Consider the following 22,276-nt stretch of genomic DNA (forward strand, 5'->3'; position numbering starts at 1 on the left):
TAAGTATTATAAAGTAATTTATTGATAACTAAATAAACATTGCCTTAGTTCAGATGCAGATACGTCAGATGTATCTTGAGAATGTCTTACAGAAATTTTAGCTATTTCTGCTATTAAAATATATTGAAAATTAATTCAAAATTTAAAAAGTTATAAATTATAATGGCTTAATACTTACTTGTATTAGGTTTAGCATCACTATCAAAGCCATTATGTAAAGGCTGTGTTAAAACGCCCATCGACAGGAGTTTTTCAGACATTACATCCGAATTATTTAAGACAGGAAAAGAAAATCCTCCTCCTGTCTTAAATAATTCGTTTTTTTGGGGCCTGTTCTTTTACGGCTTTTTTTAAGTTTTTATAGCAGTCTCATAACTGCTTACTTTTTCTGAGCGTGACGCCCGGGATTCCATTATATTCTTCCGTTAATACCTCCCAGTTATCTTTTTTTCTGTTTTGAAAAAACAGCGTTTGTTTTTTCTTCTATTATATTTTTATGTTTCTCGACTAACTCGAGTAACAATTCTTTTTCAAAATTCGTGAAATTACGGCAAACACCACTATGCTCTTGACTTTCCGCCATTTTTACACGTGTTTGTTTTCAACCAATCAAGACGCTGCTTACGAAAGAAAACTTGTTTAATTTCGAACACAGGATTGTTTTAATAGTTTATAATATACAGAACAAAATCAAATATTTGATAAAAAAATTGAACACACAATAAAGTTTTTGAAAGAATATCTGAAGTAATTTTACTTGTATAAGGATTCGGCATTCACGTCTCATTCATTAATATCTTCTGAAGGTATATCGTATGCAATAGCCAGTAAGTCTCAGCTTGTATGCCACTATTTAAACTTTACGTAAGTGTTAAACACATTCTACGCGAATACACTGAATTTGAAAAAGCTCTTATAAGACATTTTCAAAATGGACGATTGTCAAGAATTTTTAGCCACAGCATTAGATAGTCGTTAAATTAATTAATTGTTACAAAGTTTACTTATTTTTTATTGTACTACTAGCAGTTGAGCTCGGAGTTGCTGCGAGGAAAACAACAACACACATAGTAATTATTCATTTCTATTGTAGTTCTAACTTTTCATTTAATTATATTATATTACATTATTTAATTTATATGACTACAAATCTTATGTTATGTAAGGGTTTGTCCGTGATTCAAAATGATATCGAACAATAACGGCCAAAACTGCAACAGGAATTCCACTTTATTTTTACTTTTTGTTTTATGAATAAAATAAGAATAATTACATAATCATGAAAAATTTTGCATACAAGAAAAATATAATTTTAGTATTCCTCTCTTACGTAATTTTCAAATTTTAAAATTTTAACCAAAGGAATATTTATATAATTTATAAAATTATTTAGTTAATGAATTTTAATTAAGTTATATAAAGCACTTTAAAATTGGTTTCCATTGTCCATTGTTTCAATTTTAATGCAAAATGGAATTTAATAAAGCTAAAGATATTTGTATAATGACTAAATATACTTCAATTTTATGAAATTACGAAGGTTTATTTTGAAATTTATCACTCAAAGTTTATATCAGAAAAGCTATTTTAAAACATCTTATACGACGTCGTTACGGAGTTTCTAGCGAATTTAATTAATTTTCTGCAAAATCACTTAACGTTAATAACTTTATGGAATGTGACTAACGTAGAATATTTTAATTTACTTATTGATTATTATAAAAGTAGACAAAGATTCGTGACGGAAGAAACGTTTAGAGATTAAAAGTGTTTGTCTTTCTACAACCTGAAACAAAACATTAAATGAAAAATTGATTGCAATTAATTGATAAGAATTCACTCGTATATTCTACTTTAAGTATATTTGTGATTAAGTAATGCTGACCAAAAGTTTAAAAAAAGTTGGTTCATTCACTAGTTAATTAATAGCACATCTTAAAGCGGTAACCTTACTCGAGTAATTAAATGTCATCCAATATGTCATGGGCAAAATACAGAAATAATAAGAAAAAAAATATATCCTAGAAGTGCATAGTTATGAAAAATATTTTATGAAATTTTTCCAAATGAAATACTAGCTAACACACCATAGTGAAAAAAGATTATACTTTGTGTATGATTTCCTTAAACAAAATTTGACCAATCACCATACCTTCCAGGCTGTTACAGAACTATTAGACATGTAATATTCATATCAACTGCTAATTCAAAAATTTCTAAAGGACTTAGTCAACTTTTATCAAATTATAATTATTTAATTTAAGAGATTTCTTTATTAAACCAATATGTAGATTTTGGGTTCATTAATACCCTTTATCAGTTGGTTTTCCCCCCATACGCATTTGTACTTTTATACTGTACTTCCTAGTATCAAATTAAAAATATTAAAAATAATACATAATAAAACAGGACAAGAAGCAAGAATAATAATTATTAGACATGTTAACATTTAGTAAGAAATAATAAGTGAGCTAATACATCAAACTGATATCTTAAATAAAATACAATCTATTTAATTAAGGATATTTATTAAAAAATATTAGAATTAAATTTTATTGTAATCTTGGTGGACAGAGATTCTGAAAGTATTAAATTTTTTATTTTAATTGAACCACAAATAACAGCTAAAGAACTGTTGCATTTGAAAATTTCAAACAAAGTGAAAATTTCAAAAGTGAAGTTGAAATTTCAATTCTTAAAAGGAATTTTTTTGATTTGTATTTAATGAGATCTCTAATAGAAAAAATTATTTCCTGACATTAATTAACCTTAATAAAAATACGTTTAAATGCATATTAATAGTTTATTTATGTATTCTATCAAAACTGGTTACCATTACAAAGAATAAATCAACTTTTAATATTTATCAAGGAAAAATAATTACAGTATAATGTTTTTATAATGTTCTACTTTGAGTAAAAAACAATATTCATTTGTAAATTTTTCTCCTCCTACTTATTAAGAGCTGATTATCCTTCTTAATGATTTTTTTAGTGTCTTTGAGAGCTTATGTGTTTTTATATATATATGTGACTGCAAAATGTATGAACACCATTTTACCACTTTAAATCAATAAACAACCAACTTCATTTATTGTCTTAAAAATGAGTGTTTATTGAATTTAATAAAATATTATTACTCTTATTATCTTATACAGAATAGCTCAATACAGCTGGATAATTGAATAGTAAAAGATATTCATATATAAATGCATCTAGTACCTTTAAAAGTATTTATGATATCACTAAATTATCTACAAGACTTAATAAATTTACTAAATACACTTATATATCATAAAAAATAATAATATATGAAAAAATATGTAAAGTAAAAAAGAATTACTTCTATTATCTGTATTACAGAAGATAATAAAAGCAATTAAATTTATTTAAATATCAGAAGACAATATTTTTCTTGTTTGCACATAAAATATATTAGTGCCTTTTATTTTTTGAATAACTGATCATCACATCTCATAATAAAAAAAACTAAGGAAAATTACAACTTTATAAATCACAATTGCTTTGTATAAGTCTTATTATTTCAAAGTTGTATAAAATAATATAATGCATTTTCAAGTTATAACAGCAATGTTATAACTTATATACCTGTTGACATATGATAAAAACTTAATTAAAATTTTAACTCAAGATATCAAGAGAGTTGAATCAAACTGCAATATAATGAAATTAAAAAACAAAAAACTATACAAGCAATTTTCAGATAAATTTTTACAAAATCTTTTTTCATAGCAAAAACATTTGCCTTAAATGCTCAGGCTATAAATCTGCTAATTTTAATAATTAATACTAATTAATTTGCAACTAGATTTAAACATTCGGCATCATCTCTTATCTAAATTAATAATTATAATTTAAATAATTTATGAAATAATTAAAATCATCTGGAAGAAATTACTAGGCTTTGAATTGTTTAATATATCTATAAATTTTTTCTTGTTACAAATTTTATCTTATATTTATTTAATTATAAAGTAAATTTCTTTTAACTTTACTTTATCTGTATAAAGTATGTGTTGTAAAACTGTTAAGTTGGTATGGTCTATATATACATAATTATCTAATTATCTCCACATTTTAATGTATTAATATGAAATAATTGGTTTTCATTTACATGAATCTTTCTAGACACTAATTTATTTATAGATTGCATTCCTAGAAAGTTCTATTTTATCTTCTAATTTTGTAAACAACCTATCTCATTTTTTGTATTGAATTATAGAGTTACAATTTTTCATTTATCCTGCAGAATATGCACAAAATATGTGTAGTCACACAAAAAAATTAAAATATTTCCCAAAACAAAGACTATTTTAGAGAATTAATGTGCATTAATTTTTTTTAACTAACTGAAATAATTTTAATGACTTTATCTGAAATTCGAATATACAAATACTAAATAAGGTTCTTTGTTGTTAGTCAGAATTTCATTCTTTAAATCTGTAATTAACAATTAAATGATAAATAATAGGATTTAGGCATATCATATATATTCATTCTGATCAACACATTTATATCAATTTTTATTTTATTTTATGCATGAACTGTTAAAAGAATAAAGTTAGTAGATTAACTGGTCTGCAACATTAAATCCTCTTAACTTTTATTAATGATGAGAAAATTTTTTTCACATTTTTGATGTGTTAATTACTTGTATCAAAAGCATATCAAGTTTACAATGAATCATTACAACTAAACAAATAGTTTATAATACAAACTGTTTATTTAATTGCAAACAGACAGATTTCAGGAGATATAAAAATGTTATTGGCAAACTGTCATTGTCTACTTTGTACTTTTTATTTTATTTTAAAAATGATAAGACAAACAAATCTGTAAGGAATAAATCAAATTGAAATAAGAATCCTGAATAAAACATATTTTAATATCTAAAACACTTAAATGAAGTAACTTTTTTGAAAGTATACAACACTTTCTGAAAGAATCTATCCTAGCCATGCTGAAAACATTATTAAAGTATTTATTGAATAATCAAAAAGCAAAGTAAAATTTTTTAAAAGAAAAATTTCTAAATTCACAAATTATTATAGTATGATATTTCAAAAAAGGAAAATAAGCAAAGTTCTTGAAAATCAATTATTTTTCAAATTAAAATGATCATTATGCCTGAAAATGTCTATATAATTTTAGTAAGAAAAATTATTCAGCTTTTGATAAGTTTTAATTGAAATCTTCCTGAAAAATACCTTATACTGTACTATAAAAATATGATGCTATACAGAATACCCAAATAAAACAAGATTCAATTTAACAAACTAACATAAATGACTATAGCTTAACTATAAATATGGAATGTCTGTTTCTACTTTCAGAGAACAGAAAGCTGCCACAGTACACAAAATAAATTATCTACTGTGTTATACTTATGTAAACATATACTAGAACAAAAATAATTACAAAATTCTTTGCAGAAAGCATGAAATCAAAAATTCATTTTTCTCTCACACTTTCTTTTTAATGAGGAAAAGCATTAAAAAATATCTAATCAAGTAGTTGTTTTAAAAACAAAGCATCATTGCCAGATAATTCCAGATGTGACAATTCCACTCTATCTAATAAGTGAAGCAAATAATTTCTATGATTAGAAATATCATCAAAAATAAATTGTAAGTTTTTAATTCTACCTTTTCTGTTAAGTTAGCATTATCATTAAAGAATATCTGTGTTTCTGGAAAGATTACAAACTAGACACTAAAAAAACATGCTATTTTTATCATAATGAACAATTAGATATTTGTGAATCAAACAGCATTTCAAAGAACAGAGACAAAGTTTTTTATATTGAATCATCACTATATAACTAAATTGAAATATCTTTTACTAATACATTCTATCATCATGTTTTATCAACAGAGAAATTATAGCTGCATATTATTAGGTTGCAATCCTGAAAAGCAACATTTTTATGACTTTTTATCTTCATCTTATCTCATCCTCAGTACCATTGTAACTTGTTTTATGCTTTTCTCACTTTTAAAAAATGCTTTAGAGAAGACCAATCTTTAATATTTGAGTGAAAACCTTTATCTATTCCCTTTTTTTCACCTTCAATCATCATCCCTCATAGAAATAATTTTTGCAGGTTTTCATATCTTACAACGTAAAGAAAAGTTATTTTAGTTATCATTTTCAATGAAATTCTTTCTTCTCCTATCACATCCAGTAGTGCTTCATTCTTTTTCTTGCTGTTTGGAGAATTTTCAACATCCTTCTTAGCATTCACATTTCAAAAACATTTAGTTTCTTTTTACTACTTTCCAACCAGGTTCTATATCATGTAAGGAAATCAATTACAAATACTATTTACAAAGTTTCTGTCTTGTTTTTATGCTTAGTTTATCCTTGTGATTCTATTATATTCAGTACCAGATACTGTTGAAAATACTGCAAAACATTCAAAATGTGTTAACTGGAAAAAATTACAACTTACACACAGTATATAATAAATAATTTCACAACTTATAATGGTACATTGTTTAATTCTTCCACATAAGCACTTTTATAGTTATTTTTGTCTCTTCAGTCTTTTAAACTATTTCCTACATAATTAGAACTTCATGACAGATAAAGCACTTTGAGTTGCTATCTAAACATGACAGAGCAGAGTTCACAAATCTTATACCATTGACATGTCAAAGTTTATAGAAAACAAAGTAAATTTTTTTCTGAGATAACAGAATTTATATTGAAGAACAGCAATTATCTGAGAAACATTATTGTTAAACAAAATAATACTTTTCTTAGAGATACTAATAATTATTTTATTTAGAATAGTTAAAAATCAGGACAATATGGAATAATTTTGATAATATTGATTAAAGCCATTTTTGGTTTCATCGATGGATACATTTTTTTATTTTATATTTGGAACTGTCATTCTTAACTGATAACTAGCAGTTTGAAAATTCAAAATTTTTTAAAAGAAACTAATACCAAAATTATCTGTGTTATATATTGTTTAATGTCAAGAAAGTTGTTTTTAATTTGTTTCTTAAAATATGACTTATATCCTTTTAGTTTAAATTATTAACTGTTTTTAAAAACATTAATCTGAATTTGATCACTTTTTCTAATCACATCAAACTGTTTATTATTTAAGTTTTCCATGTAAAAATAATTTCAAATATATAGAAAGAAAAAAAAAAAACATTATTACAGTTTGCAGAAAGTGTCAAATAACAATTATTCATTGAATGATACAACCTATCTAAATGTTAAACCATTTATTATTCTATAAATTTGATTATTTCTGACAATTTCAATATACTGTACTCTAAATTCAACCATACAAATTTTATATTTATGTAATGTTTATCTAATTTTTAAAGACATTTATCATGTATCTATTATAATTAAATTGACAAATTAAATAAAAAAGATGAAGTAAAAATAGTAATAAAAGATAAATTTACTATTACACTATATACATGACATGGCTGTCAGTTACATTGTGACTATCCATATTGCTAATAAGATTAAATAAAAATTTATATTTCTGTAAAAACAAAACAAATATGTAAATACAAGAAAATATAAACTGCTACAAACTTACAGTATTACATGTTTCATTTATTTCAAAACATTAAATTTCATATCATAGTATTTTATTTGTAAAATTAGCTGCTTTAATGTGTTGTTGTTACTCAAGTATGTCTACTTTTAAAAAAAATAAACTAATTTCAATCCTTCTCATATTTACTATAAATTATTTAAGTTCTTAATAAACTTACAATATTAATTCAGATACAAAAACAATAAATAAATTTAAATTAATATTTAGTAACATTTGCATAGAAATAATAACGACTTATGTAGCTTTTTACATCGTAATTTTATAATGTCTGGTTAATTTCATTAAACATATATCCTTGTACATACATTTTAAAAACAGATTCTCTCTAAAGAATTTTACTTGAAATTATTATACCAATCATTTTGTAACTGATACAGTTTCAATAAGTCAGCTGGGAATAATTTTATCATCAGACATACATTAAAAGTGTAATAAGAGCTTACCTGAGTTGGCCAGGCAAAGAAGATGGTACTGAAAAATCCTTTCCAGTAAGAATGTGGTCATTACGTTTTTCAAAATGAAGTCCCAATGGAGCAGGTTTTGTTGCTTCTAACTTTAGACTGAGTGGCTCAACTAAACGATCATTAGTACCAGCATTGCTGTTTCCTTGCGAGAGGTTTGTTAATTCGATAGCCTATAGGAAAGATAATTTGTTTTGTTGCTTTTGATAAAATTTTTTTCTTTTGCAAAAATTAGTGATAAAACTATAAAAATAACAAATACTAAACAACAACAAATTTGTTATGTATATTATCTAGAATGCATAAAAATTACAGAAATAATAATTTGCATTGAAAAATTTTAAAATTAAGATAAATATTTGCCATCAATTTTTATATAAATTTGTTAGCTGCTCCTTCAGCAACAAACTTTTCAATAAGCCATAATAAGAAAGTCCAAAAGTGCATAAATATTTGTCTTCATTATTGCAAATGTTCCATCTGTGAATAACTTTAATTTAAAGAAATTAAATTAAATTCTTGAAATTTAAATTTACGTTTAATAATAATAATACCTTTCTACTATCTACAACATGACTAATGTGCTCTTGACTTGGTGCCATTGTAACTATAGGAGGAGAACCCAAAGATATGGTTCCCTGAGAAGTACTGAAATAACTTGATGCAACTGGACGTTTTGTTGAAACTGATTGTTGACTTTGAGTGGGAGAAGAAGTTGGAGTGATTGGTGAAAGTTCTTTCTCTGTTTTTAAAAGAAACAGATTTTCATAATTATTGAAGGTTTTTGATTTTATATATCATATTTATACCTCTCAAATTAATTAAAATAATATTTTAATATATATATAAATCTATAAGAAATATGAAATTGTTTTTTATAATACAGTAAAAATGTTAACTTGGCATGTAATTATTAAGAGAGGAAAATTATTAAAAATATTACAAACCAATGGCTGGATCGACAGCTTGTTTTGCCAGTTTGCACAGGGCGGCTGCAAAACTAGATGTCCTTGTGGCTGCTAGAGTCGGATTGCTACCTCCGCTGAAAGTGGAGAACACATTATTTGCATGTGATGGTACTTGAAGGGGCGAAACTGCAGCCATAGTTCTTCCAGGAATCTTTTGAGAATTTCCATAGGGATGATGAACTGTTAAAGGTGGTGGCTTAGAGCCATGGGGTAACCCTGGTAAAATTAATCATACTTCAAAGAAAGTTTGTAATTAGGATATAAGTTTTAATATATAATAGTGTGAGTGTGTGTACATATGTAACAAAATGTTAAGTTTATAAAGTTAATAATATAATAATTTATAAACTTATTTATCACACCTTATATATACATTAAAATTTCCTTAATCTACAATATGCAAAATCTGCTTGACTCTGCGCATTATTAACTTCTGTAACTCTTAACAGTACACACAAATTTAAATGTAAAAATAACTTTTAGTTAATGATGCCAACTTAAAAATTTTATTATTAATAGAAGTATAGGTATAATGAATGTTTCTGTTAACTGAAATAAAGTCTTGTGTTCAAGATTGTCTGACTTGAAAGTCAAGCACACTTGAGGTACTTTAAATCTCGTGAAGTAACAAGTGCACTCAACCGAATAACATGCCTGACAACAGGGAGACAAGATATACTTCATTCTCATCATCTCACTTGTTTCATGGACCAGAAATAAAACTTTGAGAATCCATAAGAATGGCTGGCTCTGTGGTTGAGAAGGATACATAAATCTTGATGAACTGCAATTTGATTGACATATCATACTCCAAGATAAAAATACTGCTAATGTATCTACTAGATTACTATATATTGATTCTTCTAAGTCACAAAAAAATGTTAAATTCAATTTGTTTTTGGTTCTATTTTATAATAAAGAATCTTAAGTCCTGCTCTCATAACTCTACTAAACATTCAATTCTACAATTAATGATATTTAGTTGATGTTATCATTGCACCATAATGGAAATTAAGTTCCAATTATTTTCAAATTAAACAACGGAATTAAATAAATAGTTTAACTTCACCTAAATGCATGTAATGTGTCATCAAAAATTGTGTATGAATAAATAAATAACTATACCAATATATTGTAATTGTTACTTCCCCAATATTTATATAAACAGGTTTAACTAAACTGATCATATTGAACAATTCACTTTGTAAAATAAATTATTTAAAATATGTTCAATTTCTAAAATATTTTCTAGATTTACTTTAAATTTTTTTTAAAATGTTTTCAGTAGTAATTCTTTGAACTTCTAATTTATGCTGATGATCAAAACAAATTTTTATCTTTCATTTTCAGTGCTATAAATTCTATGCAGTAACATTAACATTAATAAATTAATTTTGAAAGTAAACTAACACAAAAAAGAATTCAAATATTATTTAATGTAATCAATCATTTAGTTAAAAAAGAAACATTTTATAAAAATCTTTCAGTTTAAAATAAAATTTAAAAATTAAATGCCCTTTTAAGAATAATTTTTTGAAATTAAAAACTGCAAAAACTGTTAAAAAAAACTGTTTTTATAAGTAGTTATTAATTAAAAATTGATTTGTTCTGTAGAACTGATGATTTAAAGTTTTAAATAATCATTTTATAAACATAGTCTGAAATTTACTGTGAAAAGTTCAATGATAAATCAAGCATTCTGTATGCTATGTGATTATCTTGAAATTAAGTCAGTGGAACAATGAAGCTTACAAAAATCCCATTAAATTTCAAGAACATACGAAAAGAAAATATATTAAATATGACAATAATAAAGCTGCTGATTTATTGAATATTTAAAATCCTATAGTTATAAAATATATTTACTTATAGTTCAGTTTTTTTAGAAAATAAAATATTTGATATTAATATAAAGTAAACAAATCTTTATGTATTTATTAAAATAATTTTTAGTATATTAAAACTTATTTTAAGTAAATGATTAATTAAAAATTGCAGCTGCATGCTATTTATGATACAGATTTACAGATGTATACTTTTATTAGCAATAAATGCAATTCTAATTTTTATCAGTTTAATTTTAAAGTGACGCGAGAAATATCATGCAAGTTATTCAGTCTCTCTTATTTCAATATTTCAGTGTTTGAAGTGCAACAGTGATGAATACATTTGAAGCAAGTGGAATGACCCTATCTTAGTCATTTCCACTCATGCTACAGCACTTCAACCACTCTCCCCAAAGCAAATTTACCACATTGGTACTCAGTAAATAGATGAGGATATGTGATATCATTCAGCCTCCAGCTGTTGCCGGCAGCCATTTTAAAATTAGCTCTCCAAACCAGTAGCACAACTGCAGTTAATCTCTCCTCGTACGGTGATCGGAAGCATTACGGCAGCAAGCTACCATCGTACCGAATGCGGAAATATTTCTTATTGTGAGAACTTTAACAATTGCAGAAGACAATTAAATTGAAATTTAATATTGAAAATAATTTATTAAATTTACTCTAAAATATAATTTTAAGATATTTTAAAGTTGTTTTTAACTTTTGATTGGTTTAAGATGAAATTCAATATACAGAAAAGTTATAATATAAAGTTATCCTTCATAAACGAAACATTTCTATTTAGAAGCAATAATATTTTAATTCACAAAACACCATAGAAAATACTAACAAAAATTAAAGTTTTTTGAGAAACAATACATAAGAAATACAACATTTTGTGAATTAAATAATTTCATTAATATTAATATTATTGATTTTATGATCTGGTAATCAAAGTCTGACCTTGTGAGATGAAATATGTGGAAACTATTAGATAAAGGAGGGAAAAAAACAATACATTATCTAAAACAGGTAGAAATGAAGAAAAATTATTTTTCCTTTATCCATGAAAAAAAAGAAAATTTTGTTTTTGCAGACTTATTGATAAGAACTTTGAAGATAAATACACAAAAACCTTCATATAACATCCCAAATCTGGATGGTTTTCTTCTATTAATTGTGTAATACCATATTAATATAACTGATGAAAAATTTCAAAGTAGATTCTAATATGTGTTTATGAATTAAATAATCTCTAAAATCTGAAATTAAAATGTTCCAGTTATATCATATTTTGTGAATAATAAACAGTATGCATAGGTATAAAAAAAAAAAGAAAATTTTGTTTTTGCTAATGAATTGGGTAAAAATGAATTTGCGTAGCTATACCTACGCAAATTCATTTTTACCATCTTAATTTCCATATATTATGAGTATATAGATAAATCTATACTGTAAATATAGAAATTGCTATTACAACAGATCATTATTAGAACTCTCAGACTAAAATTCTAAGAATTTAATTCTTATCATTGGATATTTCAGAATAGTACAAACAAGTAATCTACAAATCCAAATTCTGTCTGATATTTAATGTTTGATAGATATGAAATTTACCTTAATTAATTTAATATAAGTCAATTATCTAATTTATTGCAATTCAATTTGCTTTGGTAAGTCGACGAATCAGTCTGCCAACATCAAATCAAATCCTTTTATTTCGACTTAGATTATTTTCTATTGCAGTATTATAGTCTTTTTTTTTAATTTCTTTTTTATTTTTCTTCCAAAAAAATCCAACATCCTAACTTTTGTTTTCTCAATTTTTATTTTTTAATTTGTCGTCATCTCTATTTTTCTTAAGTTCATTAAGCTCTTCAAAATGGAGACAAAGGAAACACTTTTTTCATGTTCTCCACTGAGGTTGTTTCCCTTTGCAAGATGTACTTTCCAGGAATAAGTGGAGGGGAGGAGGGAGAAGGGAAGAGAAAAGACAGGAGCTAAAAGGGCAGGGAGTTAATGACTAGATTTTTGTTTCTCTTAGATGTCGTCGTTTAATTTTCCGGGCCGTGTCGAGAGATACGCTGCCCGCTGCCCGGAGGCAATCGAGGAGCTGCAACCCATGGAGAAAAAATTTCCTACAGCATAAAGAGAATAAAAAAAACCCAAGCCATTGCAATGAAACAAGCAACTGGTGTCACCAAAACTGTATTCTCCCAATTGTTAATAAAAAGGATGCTAAATTTAATTACTAAAAATTAAATGCCAATTAAATAACTCACAAAAAGAACCACTATAAACACTATCAAGCCTAACTGTACAAAATACTCAAAACTTAACATGTGTAAAGATCATCTTTGGTAAAAAATTAATTGCAAATTTGAACCCTAATTTCTTACTGTGTGTACTTTATAATACTTTTTAAAAAGCATTTTAAAAATGTTACAAGATCATTATCGAACAAAAACATTTACAAAAGGTTAGAATTTTTCGTTTATTATAAAGCATATCTAAATCTCATTATATCTATTCAAAACAAAACGACACATAAATTTAATATGGGGTAACTAAGGTCAAAAGCCGTGGCACAAGGAGAACAACTAGTCACCAGGAGGTAAGCAGTAATAAAACTTAATTAGCTTCCTTTCAAAATGTAAGCAAACTTCGCGACGTACTGTACGTGTAACTGTCAGCAAGAATCAAGTATCCATTAAAAAAGAAGGTAGATTTTTATACCACTTTTAGAGAAAAAGTGCCGACTGGTACGTCGTAAACGAATCCATCTGTCACCACAGTTGGCACGTAACACTCTTCCGTCACCTTGGACGAGTGAAGACGGTGTTAATTAAATCCGTGACGTCACGCACTGATGCGGTTTTAAAATCCGAAAAGAGAAAAGATGTTGGAAAAAGTTACTCCCGACTAAAGTGTCTATCATCACTTTTTAATACGACGCCTCCGAAGCCAGTTGGTCCTTTCGTACCTCCAACCGGTCCCAACTTCTACTAGTACTTTTTTTTTATTGTTATGTGGCAATTTTACAGTCGGACGTCGAAAATAAAAGGCATCAGTGTCTTTGCACTGCGACATCAGAGACGTGTAGGAGGAAATGCTTTGCCATAGATTGTTTCCAGTCTAAATAACCTCCAGAGATGTGAAAATAAGCAGCTATAGAATGGTATAAGAGCACAGTTTTCCTTTCCAGTACCTAAAAATCGAACAACATTTGGAAGATCGGCAGTGCGTGATACGGAATGAGTTACACTTTGACTCGCGGTTGCGTCACGTTTATCGCGTGCAGTGCCTCTTAATAATATTAGATTGTCTTTTTCGAACACGACGAATTTAAAAATGTATTTTAACGAAAACAAAGAAAATAATAATAATAATAATATAAACCGTATACACAACGCGTAACGGGCGCATATTGTTTTCCAACCCGCCTGATAGCAAATCATATAACAAAGAAAACACTTCAGTACGTATACTCTAAGTATATTTTATCGGAAAATTTGAATTTAAACGACTTTAGAGTTATTTCTAAATATTCTTCGAAATATCTACCAATTTCCTACAGCAAAATTCCTCTCCCCTGCCTCGAAAAACGTCACTAGAATTTCGACACAACGAGCGTTATGATAAACTTTGGGAACGGCACCATCTGCCTGCCTTCTGGTGGTCATAGAGAAACAAGAGCAGGTGTTCCGAAATCGTTGTGGGAGCGGGAGGAGGACTACAGCCCAAAGCGGTAATCTGTTATTGCTAATCACAACACCTGTGTAAAAGTCTCCCATTTCTAACGTAAATCATGAACAATACACAGAACAGAAAAAATACAATGTAGGAAGGGTGAACGTTAAGCGATTTTGCAATTATAGTAGTAGTAGTACTTAATAGTAATTCGCGGTGGGTACAAAAATAAAGCGAATGTACTGTACCGTACTTTCCTCGCGCTTGTTACTCCGCTCTTAATTATGAGCGGAGACATAGCCCAGAAAGAAATGCCCGATTCCAAAATGTTAATTTCAGAGAGCAGGTGTTTAGACTGTTATAAAAGCAGCTGCAAGGGAGTTTTACATTCGTCGGGCCGGGTAGTGCCATCGAAACAAGATTGACCTAGCAGCGGCGGCAGCATCGTTCCTTAATAACCGGGGGTAGGGGGGTCGAGATAGGCGGGGGGCGTCGTATCACCTCACGGGAGTCAGCGGAATATTTCGAGGTCGTCCGTCCCTCTCCCAAGTGGAGGACGCCCTAGAAAAACCTAATACATTCGAAAAAAATATCCAGAAGCACTCGATAAAATCTACTCCAAAACGAATTAGGCATTTCGCACGGAATTATGGATAAAAGAAAGCAAGAGAAGGGGAAAACGTAAAACAAAATCGTATATTTTCTTCCCCGCCAGAGATTGGCGACTTCTCTGGAGAGGTTAACACGCACGCACACAAAACACACACAGCGGTCGCCATGGTAATGAAGCGAGGTTTTTTTTAATCCCCGGAACGATTATGGAATTGGAGAAGAGTATTAAACAGCAACCTATGACGAAAACCGACGCGAACAAAAGTCAGTCATTTTTTTCTATCCTTTATCCGCAACTGAAAATTCGGGCAAACGCCTGCTTTTCCAATCAGTGAGAGAGCGATAAGGAAAGAAAACTGTTTCATTTTATTATTTTTTTAATCGGTTAGATCTCTTTCTCTTACCTTCTCTCACTTGACGTTCGTTACGTCGGAGAGAGTTGCACTCATTTAAAACGGTTGCCTCGGTAACGAGCGAGACGTGAAAATTCCAATTGTTCCTACAACGACCTCGTTTCCCCCTCCTCCCCGGATCGCGTAAACGCGTTAAACATTACGAGAGCGGCCATTTTTAGAGCGCGACATCAGCAAAAAGTTTTTACAAGCGATCGAATTTATAAGAATGCAAATGTAAAAAAATTATCGACAAAAAGTAAAAGAGAAAAATCGATTCAGTTTGCCCGGCCGGACTATTAAACCCGACGGGGCGAAAGTTTCTGCCTTTTATGTACCTCCTCTGGGTTTTTCGGGACACCTTTCCGTATCAAACGGTACGTTGCGAAGCGCATAATTTGGAAGACGGGGCCGGGCGGTCGGTGACGTCACGGCCAAAAAGACCTGTAAATGACTAAGATAGATGACGGACGACGAAACGAGTCGTCCACGCCTACTCCGCACCGTATCCCGGCAACCGATCCCGAAAACTCCTCCCACGACAGAAATCCAATGGACGAGCGCGAGGAGACGTCACGGCGCGTGCAATTGTCGCCTACTTTAACAGTCGATAGCATTACCGCACGCGCGCGGTTTAATAAGGTGAGGGGAGAAAAGAATTCATCTCCGGAATCCGCGCCAGTGCCGAGACGTGGCGCGTTTTTTGGTGTAGCAATCGGCTAGATGGAAGCTGCCGAATAAGGAAACTCTACCGGAGATGGCGATAAAGCGCCAAGGAACGGTTGGGTTACTCTACGGGGAAAGCGATACACCAGAGACGACGAACGGCCCCCTCACGAATATTCCTCCCGCGTGCGTTCGGCGCCGGCCAAACGGAAGGCGATACGTCCCGAAGCCTGCAACCCGGAGCACTTAGGGGAAACGGGAGCCGGTCTCTCGAGAGTGGCTCCCGTTCGAGAGGAAAGATTTACACGGAACAGTAGTAGAGAGGCGGAGGCGGCATCACGCCCCGAAGCGCGGCAGATGCGCCCCGGCGGTCACGAACCCGGTTCGACTACAATACGTTTCGCCAGATTGCCGCCGGCATTGCAACTGGGCTAGCAGAACTGGGTTAATTCTACCGCCGCGGACCAAATATGGCCGCCGCGGCAGCCCAACGTCTTATCTACGGCCATTGGGCTAAATTTAATATCTTTATCGGCTGGCGTACGTGATGTTTTGCAATAAATAACGGCACCGTAGCAGCTGTGTCAATGTTTGTCGACAATCAAAAGTACAAATCCCCGGTGGTGACACGTAGGTTCAACGACACTCGATGCCGTGAGACTCGGCGCGGCGCGCCGCGTCGCAACTGGTCCGGAGAAGTGGACCGGGGGGCGGGACTCTCCTCTTTCATCCGGTTCCGAGAGGGGCGTGGACTCGACCCGACCCGTTCGTTACCCGCACGCGGAAGCGCCCGAATTCCCGTTTTCTATCCTCCCGGTCGAGGAAGGGCGCGACGCCGTTCGACGAAGATGGAGGCGCGGCGGAGATTCAATCCGCGCGAAATTAACCGGACGCCGCGTGGCGTTCGAACACGAGCCGCTCCCCGCCGAACCGGTGGCAGAACGTTAAAGGGTAATCCGCGATTAGGCGAACGACACACGTTCCGGCCGGCTGGCTTCTCCATCCGAGGACCTTGACCCGAGCAGCCAGATTCACAAAAGACAGGAAGTGTAAATAACAGCGTAGGAACACATTCTCCCACATATAAGGAGGCTGACGGGTCGTTGGAGAATCTAAGACGTAAGGGAGAGGGAAAGGGAGATAAACAGGTCTTTACCGCGGGGGGCAGCAGCCGAGGTGCCAGCTGTCGGTTACGTCACCACTGCGTCACCGGTCCGACCGAGGATTATTGTTAGGATTCCCCTTTTGACAATTCGGTTTGTCGGCTTTCGAGACGGCCCTCGTCTTACGCAAATTACGCCGAGTTGGGGAAGATCGACACGAGCGGAAGGAACCCGGCTTCGCTCCGTTAAGTCGAGTAAGAAAAAAACACAAACAAAAAAAAGTAGACAGAAAGAGATCGGTGCGGTACAGAGAACGGAGGAGACAAAGTCTGGCACTCACCTGAGTACAGAAACATGATCTAAATACTAAAAAAAATCACTCCGGGTCTCCTCGGACGAGTAGTCTTAACCCCGACATGACGGTCTCGAGCGCGGGTATGACGGGTATCCTAGCAACCGGCGCACGAAAGAAGAGCGACCGGCTTTTGTGTGGAGCTGCGGCGATATCGTCCGCCTAAAAGCGGTCAATTTGTCAACCCGGGCATCTCACAGACATGGCGTCGGCTTCTCCATCTCGGCGCACACACACACAATACACAACACGTGGTCAAATCGCAACACGCGAAAGCAGCGTTAGTCTCTCCTCTCTCTCGCTCTCTCCCTCCCCGCCCGTTATCTGCCGTCCGATGATATCGGACGGGTCCATTCTGCCTGCAGCTCGCTCGGGGTGGGAGGGGTGGCGGATGGGACAAACATTAAACTATTGTTCCACGACCTTTTTTCCTTTCTTTCTTTTTCTGCAACCCCCGTTTGGCGCACGCAAGTGGATTTAATGGAGTTGTGGCCGCGGATGCTCTATAGGGTCATCCCGGATAGCGTGAGACGAAAAGGAGGCTAGACACGTCAAGTGGTGAGAAAACAATTGGCCGACGATTTTTCCACGCTGTATGTAAAAGTTAAAACGGAAAATCTCGACAATCGGTGGAACGGGGTTCGCAACGGATCTCGGACTCCTCCGGCGCGTTCCTCCCTCTTTTATTTTTGTGTCGAAATTCGTACGTTGCGGATTACTCGCGCTCGGACCACCCCCACTTCCTCCACGGTTAGGAATCGATCCCTCCGAGCGTGTCGGAAGTGGGGGAGGAAGCCGACTTCCCCCTTTTGGAAGCTACGCCGGAGAGTCGGGATAATAAGAGCGCCAGTCATTTGACCCCCGAGTTCGTTCGGTAAATCACCCATTCCAACGGATAATTAACCCCACCTTCGGCGTTTCGAGAAGCCCTGCGAAAGCAATATAAGGTGGTGTGGAAGTGTAGCAACATAATATTTTATTAGGGCAGAGAGTCGAGGCTAAGGATCGCGGATACACTTCGTTACTCCAACGTTACAATAGCGTAAAGTAAGAAAGAAAACGGCTTTGTTGGCAGGCTATCCCCCCTCTCCACGGGAATGGTCGGGTCGAACGACCCCGTACGACCTCGGGCACGCTACCGCGTATCTCAACCGACGGGGACTCTCTTTATTAATTGGCTAGAGTGGCAGACGGACGTAACCCCGCGCTCCCGTCCGACGCGGACCCAACATTTTGGGCCTATTTCCGCCGCAAAGAAGTCGCGACGGGGAGGGGTGTCGCGGAGTTCGATCGGTAGGGCTCCTTTCCTTTCGGAGCGATGGAAGCGGCCGGCTGACGGGGTAATTAATTTCCTCGAACGCAACCTTACGCGCCGAGTATATTAAGAAGCTATTTAAGCATCGAATTATTCGAAGAGGCGCGGGGCCGAGAGAACACCTGCCGGCGACTTCCCCCCTCCGGCGCGTTAAAGCTATACAATTAAGAATTTTTTTCTGGCAGTTCGACGGCTTTTTCGGCGCCGGCGGCCGACCCGAAGGGTGGAGGCGCGAGATCGACGGGGGACGGACGAGATTTACGATTTCGTCCCTTCGATCCTGCTCGGGGAAGGCAGAAAAAGGAAATTTCCGGCGATGCGATTACCTGCCGAGACGCCTCACCTGCCCTCTCACCTCCCCTGACAGGAAAGACGGGACACGCAACCTCCCGTTTTCCGACAGGATGTGGGCTAAAGGACCACGTGGCACCCGAGCACGCGTGTTTGCCCTCTCTCACGCTACATTGACCAAAAAGTTTAGTTCCGTCGAGCTTAACCGATGCTCGCCGGCCGAGACGTTAAAAAAATAAATATATATAAAAAAAGAAATGGAAAATGCGCTCGGAAGAAGAATACGCATTTATCGGGTGCGGGGGGAGGCGATCCAAGAGGGTCTCTTTTCTAGAGTCGACCGTAAAGAGCGGCCTTGCGTGAACTCCCACGCCGAGCGGCGAGATCGTAGCATACAAATGACTCTCCCGCAGCCAAACGGAAAGTTTTAAAAGCCCGCTTCGATCCGTTTGGCAAAAACTGCTGATCTCCGCACGCCCTCCGGTTAATGGGGAGCGAGCTGCCCCGAAAAATCTTAACCTTTACAAACGGACGCGTGCTTCCACCTTTAATAACCAAAAGATATTGAAGGGAAAAGAAAGGGAGGAGGAGGGGATGCGGAGGAGACACACTCGGCAGCATCTCGAAAAACCGGATCGACTTACGCGGGTCCGGATAATTAAATAAAGTAGCATCGATCGAGCGGAAATAATTCATAAGCCGGAGAAAAGCTTTCCATTACAGGAAACGACGACGTCCGAAATTCCCAGAATGCCCGGTTGGAGTATTTACTACATCGTTACGCGCGGGATGGAAGTCTCTCGCCCCCCGAAATTACGTTTCGTTCCGCGGACGGACAGACCCAACGACCGTAAACAAAGGCCAAAGTGGGAATTAAAATGGTGGACGCATTAAGGAGGAACGGTCGCCTAGAGCCATCTGGCGGCGCCGACAGGTACTAAAATCGTCTGGTCTGGAACGTTTCCAAACGGCCACCCTCTCGCGAATAACATCGTCCGCGAAATACTGTACGTTTAACCGCCGCTTCCCCCCTCTTCCGGTCCGTTCGACCCTCTGCTTTTTTCTTAAAAGGTTATTTGTAAAGGTATGATTTATCGTCGGAGCACCTCCGACCGAGAGACTTTTCGCGTGGCGAGAGGATAGAGAGGGAGAGAAAGAGATTCTCCGTATCAAAAGACGTCGAAATTAAAGCGGGTCGGACCCTTAGACGTTGTCATGGAAACCGACCGAGTGGCGGCGCCGACCGTCGTCGAGACAACGTCTCGGCCATTAGCTGACGGGGGGTGGGAAGTCGACGAGGCGGGGGAGCCGCCGTTAAAACACTCGACCCCGCGTCGGGAGCGCTCTCGTAGCATTTCCGGCGCGTACGAGAAAACCGGGCCCCATTCTAACCGAAGTCGCCCGCGAATTCCAAAAAGCATATGGAGTCGAACGGGGCGGGAGAGAGAAAGAGAAAAAAGACCCGTCAGTCGGTAATTCGTTTTTTACTCGGTAGGGGCGCAAAAATCCAATTTCCGCATCGTCGAACTGCCATTATTTATTCATCGGTTCCTGGGAGCGGGACCTCCCGAAGTCCAAAACTCTTTCCGAGACGAGAGAGAGAGTATAACGGCCGATTTTTTAATTTTTTTTTAATACTCCGCCCTCTTAACTCCGACGGAAGATAAACAGTAACATTGGTTTAGAATGACATCTTTTATATTGTACTATTCGAGGTGATAAGTTGAATCATCATCTCGCCATCTTGCGACCCGGAGCGAAGCGAAGCAACCAGTCGCGACGCATCGAGCGATAATTTAGCGCGCGATGGCGTCCTGGGGCGGGAAGAAAATGAATCCCGAGAGAAAATCCGGAGCAAAACTTAATAGAGGGGGCATTTAGAGAACGTCTCCGAAGACAATCGACCGTCAGAATCCGTAGGTAAAGGCCGTCACCCCGACGAAGCTCATCGGGGCGGAAGAAGTTAAACGACGAGAGGACGGATCCTCACCGTCTTTCCTCCCGCCACAGCGCGGCCGCGGGCGGGGGGAGAGCGCTAAAAGGATGATTTAGTGGCCGCCGCTCCCGACCATCTGTCGATCGAAGCCGCGGCGGCCGCCGATAACCGCCGGGATCGACCCGGGAGATGCGCGAGATAGAAGCGGGATCCACTCGCTCGTCCTCCCCTCCTCAGACGAAAGTTGAAGTCTTTCGGAGAGTCGACTCGAAAGTCACGCGCTCGCTCCTCCTCTCCGCCTCCATCTGCTGGAAGTCGAATAGTCGAATTTGGATCCCATCACGTCCCAGGACTAAGAATTTCGGCATATTTACGCGTCCGGTGGGGAGTGGGGTGGTGACCAAACTGGCGTCTTCGCCCCGAAAAAAATAGTCCAAGGATACGTTACCGGAAGCTCGCGGTTTAGTAAGGAAGACGACAAAATGACGTAATTCCGTTCGCTTTACTCCTAAATGCAAATACCGAAAATTGTCACCTTTCGCCTCCCAAAGGAACCAAATCTATTTTTTCAACAGTCTTCCTCATTTAATTTCTAAATACCCCGTGTAAACTGCCAAAATTTATATGAAAAAATACCCGAAAGGGGACATTTCTTAATCACTTTTCACAAGGAAATAGAGGATGTCGTTTATTTTATTTTTACCGACTTTGTTTTCTTATTTATAAATAAATAATTTATTCAAACGAGCGCTTAATTAATTAAATGTACGTTATAGTCACCAATTAGCTTCGACGCCGCACACTTAACATTATAATAAGTTATTTAATTACGAAAACTACATCGGTTTACATCGACGCGAATTCATTTTCGGTCAAGATTTTCGTCACTCCTACGTCATTTCCTGCAGAATTCGGAAGGAGCTTTTCCTATCGGCACGCAAATTGGATAATATTATATAACCGCAAAACCGTATTTGAATCGACGAGAGCGCATTGTGCGTGCGCCCGATTTACGCGTAACTTTGGCCGCGACGTCACGTTCTTCAT

At 35.0% G+C, this 22,276-nt stretch overlaps 1 protein-coding gene across 1 annotated transcript in view; it reads right to left on the reverse strand.

Moving 5' to 3' along the window:
- The window catches only part of LOC111620060, a 142,404-nt gene that overhangs the window by 58,729 nt on the left and 61,399 nt on the right, over nucleotides 1–22,276 (reverse strand). The window contains exons 3-5 of the mRNA XM_023361904.1: nucleotides 9,023–9,259; nucleotides 8,630–8,817; nucleotides 8,058–8,248 (exon numbers count right to left, since the gene is read on the reverse strand). Coding sequence (XP_023217672.1) covers nucleotides 8,058–8,248; nucleotides 8,630–8,817; nucleotides 9,023–9,259 — 616 coding nt within the window. The remainder of the gene's footprint in view (nucleotides 1–8,057; nucleotides 8,249–8,629; nucleotides 8,818–9,022; nucleotides 9,260–22,276) is intronic.

The sequence above is a fragment of the Centruroides sculpturatus genome, unplaced genomic scaffold, assembly GCF_000671375.1.
Source record: "Centruroides sculpturatus isolate CEXI.00-Female unplaced genomic scaffold, Cexi_2.0 scaffold12, whole genome shotgun sequence".
In the NCBI taxonomy this organism is placed as follows: domain Eukaryota; kingdom Metazoa; phylum Arthropoda; class Arachnida; order Scorpiones; family Buthidae; genus Centruroides; species Centruroides sculpturatus.